This window comes from Triticum dicoccoides, chromosome 6B (assembly GCF_002162155.2).
Source record: "Triticum dicoccoides isolate Atlit2015 ecotype Zavitan chromosome 6B, WEW_v2.0, whole genome shotgun sequence".
NCBI classification, from domain to species: domain Eukaryota; kingdom Viridiplantae; phylum Streptophyta; class Magnoliopsida; order Poales; family Poaceae; genus Triticum; species Triticum dicoccoides.
In genome coordinates, this window is record NC_041391.1 from 682,610,609 (window position 1) to 682,615,567 (window position 4,959).

Sequence of the window (4,959 nt, forward strand, 5' to 3'; positions counted from 1 at the left end):
ACTGTGGCATCTGTCCACATCTTCTTCAAGTGCCGGTACTCCATTATACTATGGGGTATGATCAAGGGTTGGCTCAAGCTCGACTACCTCGACATCTCATCCTAGATCACGATGCGCTCCATCAAGGACTGGTGGCTCAACATGTCGGCTACTAATATGCCGAATCGAAAGGCGATGGCCTCCCATACTATGCTAACATGCTAGACCATATGGTGCGAGAGAAATGCACGGGTGTTTCGCCACCGGTCCACGCTACCGTCCATCTTGCTTTCAAACATACAGAACGATGCCAACCTTTGGGTAACCGTGGGCGCAAAGCACTTGGGCCAAATCATGCCAGGAGAGTAGTGGCCTTGTAATCTTTCTTTTCGCTTTTCTTTATAAAAGCAACTCTAAACTCCTTAATTAATGGATGAGGCAAATATTTTGCCTCCGTTTTGAAAAAAAAAAAAAACTTAAGCATGGATGCACTCTATTTCTATCCACTGCCAGTTGGGGATTCTTAGTATACTTGGTCCCCTTGGCCGTTTGAGTAAACTAAAGGATAATTAACAGAAACCGGAAACTGATTCATAAGGCTCTGCTTGGATTAGGTGTAAATTTATACAACCGGATTAAATCTACAGGTGTATAATACGGGCCGTGGTGTCATTTCCTCCCAGAATCAAAACGACGGCTGGAGATCTGTATTGTTTACAGATGTATTTGGGTGCAAACCGACAATCCAGGCGGGGCCTAAAGGGTGTCATACCCTCCAACCGATGTGTAAATTAATACAATGGCATATTAGAGCAGACATGAAGATTGAGTAAACATATGAAGCACCAAAGAAATGACAGCCCTGTCATTGTCGATGCCAGTATATCAAGAGGGAGCTTCACCAGACCATTTACACAAAAGGTTAGTATCCGGACTTCGCTTATGCTACACGGCGACAGAAGAAGATGCATGCACAGAAATCAGGGGTTGCCCCCTTAAAACCGGGTTCAGGTGCCGCATCCCATCCAGACAGAGCCCCACATGGCAACATCTCGACACTCTGCACCTAAGATTTAATGAAGCGAGACTTCCTGCAAGACAAACTTACGCAGCCAAACAGGGCACATGAGCCCGATTTCCATTAGACATGGCAAAGTCCCGGCCCAATTTCCATCTCTGATAACGGAAACAGAGCAACCTTCTGACTAACCATGACGCAGCAGGACTTCAACCAACTGGAAACTGTTCTGGTGATCTGCTGGCTCGCACTAAGCATTCAACACACCAAGGTTTTTTTCAGGAAATGGACCGGAAGGTAGAAAGCGAGAAAACTAAATGCAGCGATAACGGCCAGCAAAGGACCGCCCTTGCAGACTAACAAAAGGCTTTACGCCTACAATACGACCGAGCCCACATCTTAATTGCCTTGAGTGGTGGAAGCAGCATGGTCCGGTGCTGCACCTACAAAGGAAGCAGTGGCAGTGGGTCCTTCTGGAAACTGAAAACTGCACAAAACATGACAGTGCACAATAAGTTTGGTACCAAGATGCCCTCAATTGATATACACATGAGAATAGAGTTCGCCTTGTAAGGGAGACATAATACATGACCATTCAGATAGGCCTGAAGACTCACAAGGTTCACATAATACTTCTGCATGCGTGTAGTTTGCATATCAATCTGATCAAACGGACAGCAGGCTAGGAGCAACAGCGAAAACAAGAAGGCAAATGCAGTTTCTCTTTGCTAGATGGACAGGAAACACTACATTCCAGGATTATGTACTCTGTTATTCTAAAAAAAAAAAGGATTACATCCCCTGTCAACTGGAGATTTTCAGTAAAATTTAATCTATCAACTAGAAAGACAGCAAAGGTAAACTGCATTTCGAGATAAAACAGCTCCTAGCTTCATCAGTAAATATACAGTGCAAAGAGAAGAAGATCAACACAAATAATTTTGCACGAATGGCACTGATTTATAGGATGAACGACGATGTTTTCTAACTAATGTAGTCCAACCAGCATTTACAGAGTAATTAAATTTGTTGGAATTTAAAGGCCATTCTGAACTCCACCAGCATGCAATCCAATTAATATTAAAGGATAGTGAATACTAAATATGAATGGATTTACAAAGCTAATACGGAGTGTATAGTTACAGTAGACGTGTTAGAACAAATAGGAAAATTGCACAAACATATGGGGCATGAAGAACGAAAATAGGCGACTTACAGTATGAGGGTGAGGATGGAGCCTTTATGCTAATGTGATCACGGAGTATGCCACATGTCCATAAGATCTTCAAAATTTTGCGAATGTCCTCATCAACCTCATCACATTCGATATTGACAACCTTGAGGTGCGCACACATGAATGGTTGTTCTATTGATTTTTGGGCCCCTCTTGCTCTAGTGAGGTTCTATATAATGCAAAACATTCAGTAAGACAATAGCACATATGTGGTGATACCTTATACACAGAACATACCTTTATACCACCAAGCTGAAGAGTGAGCATCTCAAGAATTGGAGAGTGTTGGAGAATGCAAACTAGGTCAATAGATGTGAACCATTCATTGAGTAACAGTCTCTTTAAGTTGCAAAATATTGGGCACCATTCCAGATCCCATGTATAAATAAACTGGATAGATTGCAAATGAACAAAAAAGAAGTCAACATCGGGTTGATACTTTTAGTTCCAAAAGTAACTAAGTAGAGACAAAACTAGACCTCAAGCACCAAAAGTATTACACTTTATCCGATTAAGACGCTATGTTACTAATTCATTGACTTGAGAGCCATTGGTATAGACAAAATCATGGAAGTGTCGAGCTGTGGTGATGAAAAGAAAGCAAGTTGCTTATATGCAGATCTAAGAATTGATATTACAAGGGAAACTGCAGGTAACAAATGACACTAAGGGTAAGAAAGGCAGCAAGTGCAAGCATACCACTTGACGTACAGCTATCAACTCCAAATTGACAGCATTGGAGAGACCATTGAGAAGCACACCTCCCTCTATGGGATAAGTATGACAACCACAATCATACAAACCACAACCCTTCAGGTGCATATCTTCACACCAATCGTGACATGCACGGTCAAGCCCAACATAGGCTGTTACTAGAGATGGCATGTCCTCAAGGAAAGGGGTCACGCCATCAAAATCATCAACTTGCAGCGAGACAAGATCCGGTGCACAAATCCGAATGCGGAAATCCAGAGGGACCACGCAGAAATCAGTGATGCAGAGACGCTTCAGTGACTTGGATGATATCTCCCGCACATAAATGTTGCAATGCCGCAGCTTGAGATCCTCTAATACCGGGCAGGCGTTGAAGTCCAAACCAGGGAATTCTAGGCTAACCCAGTGAAGGTCTATGGCCTTCAGGTGCTGGGAGATGAGAGGCACATCGAATATTGGTGGGTCGAGGCCATCAATGTCCTCGACGTCAACGGGGCTGAGTGTGAGCTCCTCGGTCTGGCATGCCAGAACATAATCAATCAACAGCTTGGTGGTGTTTGCGAACGCTTCCAGCGGATCGCCAGGATAGACATTGATCTCACACTTGATGAGAGGTGAGTGCCCGCAGAGGCTGGTGACCAGCTTCGCCAGCTGCTCGAAACGCTCGCAGCTGCAGGCACTCGACCTCTTGTCAAAGAAGAGGATCAGGCTGGTCGTGCGTCTCCAAAGGTCATGCCACCGGGTGTCGAGCACGCAGGTCTGCAGGGCATCGTCCGCTGGCAGAAAGGACAGGACATGCCGGAGGAGCTCGTCGGGCAGGACGCGGAAGGGATCCTCGCCGCCTGCAGCAGCAATGGTATGCATTCCGTCGAGCAGGTGGTGGGCAACTCTTCTGTAGGAGAGCACAGAAATGAGCAGAACAATCAACAAGCGAAGGTCGAAACCCTAGTCAAATCTAGCATCGCCAAATCAGTGAATCTTTTCTCTTTCTGTAGGCAGCAAGCTGCAAAAAAATGGAGGCAGCATCTCACCTCAACTCGCGGACAGCGGGAAGCGCCGGTCGCTGGCAACCGCCGGGGAAATGGCAGATCTGAAGTCCTCCACCCTCCGCGTGCCCGCCCAGTCGAACCCCGCGTCAATTTCTCTCTCCCAACGCGTTGGACGGGTGCAAGCAATTAGCGAGCGAGCGTCCGACGGGAAGACCTCTGTTACTTCGCGCCGGAGGGGGGCTAGTGGAGCGCCTGAGCAGCGGAAGAAGGGGTGGCAGCTGGGCCGCGGTCGCGGGCACGGGGGGTTCGACGGCGCGCCTTGAGCCGCCGTCTGCACGCGGCAAATCGCCGGCGCAGAGAGGGTCGTTGGCTCGTGGCTCCAGTGAGTGGAGAGACGAACAGAGGAGGAAGAGGACCGAATTCCTTTTTTTTAAAATAACCACATTCTCCCTCCGTCCCATAATGTAAGATGTTTTTTGACACTACACTAGTGTCAAAAAGCGTCTTATTATGAGACGGAGGGAGTATATTACAAATGTACTCCGTATTACAAAGAGTACATACATGCTCATTACAGGAGACGCACATATAGTTGTCATGCAAATATTGCATCAAAGACTTCACAAGTAAAACTAGAATTTCACTTCGGCAGAATCTTGTGCCCCGCCAAAACATCGCCCACCATTGTCCTCCACCGTCGCCGAGGCAACGTCGAAGAAAAAGGGGAACTGCCTTCATACCAAGATCTAGAGGAGCACCTTTGCATATAAGGATACTTTTTGAGCCGATGAACCGAACCGTCGTAAGCGACGAGGCCGAGACTTTGTGGCATGTCGGCCGAAGTTCTTCCCTGTGTCCGCTAGATCCCAGCGCCATCTACTTCATTCGATGAGATCGAAGAAGTGAAACGTCACTGCATTCTGTCATCCACGCACCCCATTGCAAGACACCGAACACAACCATAACAATCGACACCAACACCACCTGAGAAAGTGTTGAGCACCGACAATCAAACACAAATCTTA

General features: G+C 46.6%; 1 protein-coding gene across 1 annotated transcript; it reads right to left on the reverse strand.

Annotated features, from left to right (window-relative positions):
* Positions 1-804: 804 nt before the first annotated feature.
* On the reverse strand, positions 805-4,321 carry LOC119323841 (F-box/FBD/LRR-repeat protein At5g22660-like). The gene is made up of 5 exons (XM_037597547.1): positions 3,977-4,321; positions 2,931-3,837; positions 2,469-2,621; positions 2,214-2,400; positions 805-1,484 (listed from the first exon to the last, which is right to left on the reverse strand). Exons 2-5 carry the CDS (start codon positions 3,807-3,809, stop codon positions 1,441-1,443), a joined length of 1,263 nt encoding a protein of 420 aa, XP_037453444.1. The 5' UTR covers positions 3,810-3,837; positions 3,977-4,321; the 3' UTR covers positions 805-1,440.
* Positions 4,322-4,959: the final 638 nt, after the last annotated feature.

Bases quoted from the DNA above. Each gene is read 5' to 3' on its own strand.
- LOC119323841 (XM_037597547.1), bottom strand. From the start codon at position 3,809: ATGCATACCATTGCTGCTGCAGGCGGCGAGGATCCCTTCCGCGTCCTG. The intron at 2,401-2,468 runs GTATGTTCTGTG...TGCATTATATAG, and splicing joins TTCAGCTTGGTGGTATAAAG to AACCTCACTAGAGCAAGAGG. The intron at 1,485-2,213 runs GTAAGTCGCCTA...TGTTTTGTGCAG, and splicing joins TCCATCCTCACCCTCATACT to TTTTCAGTTTCCAGAAGGAC.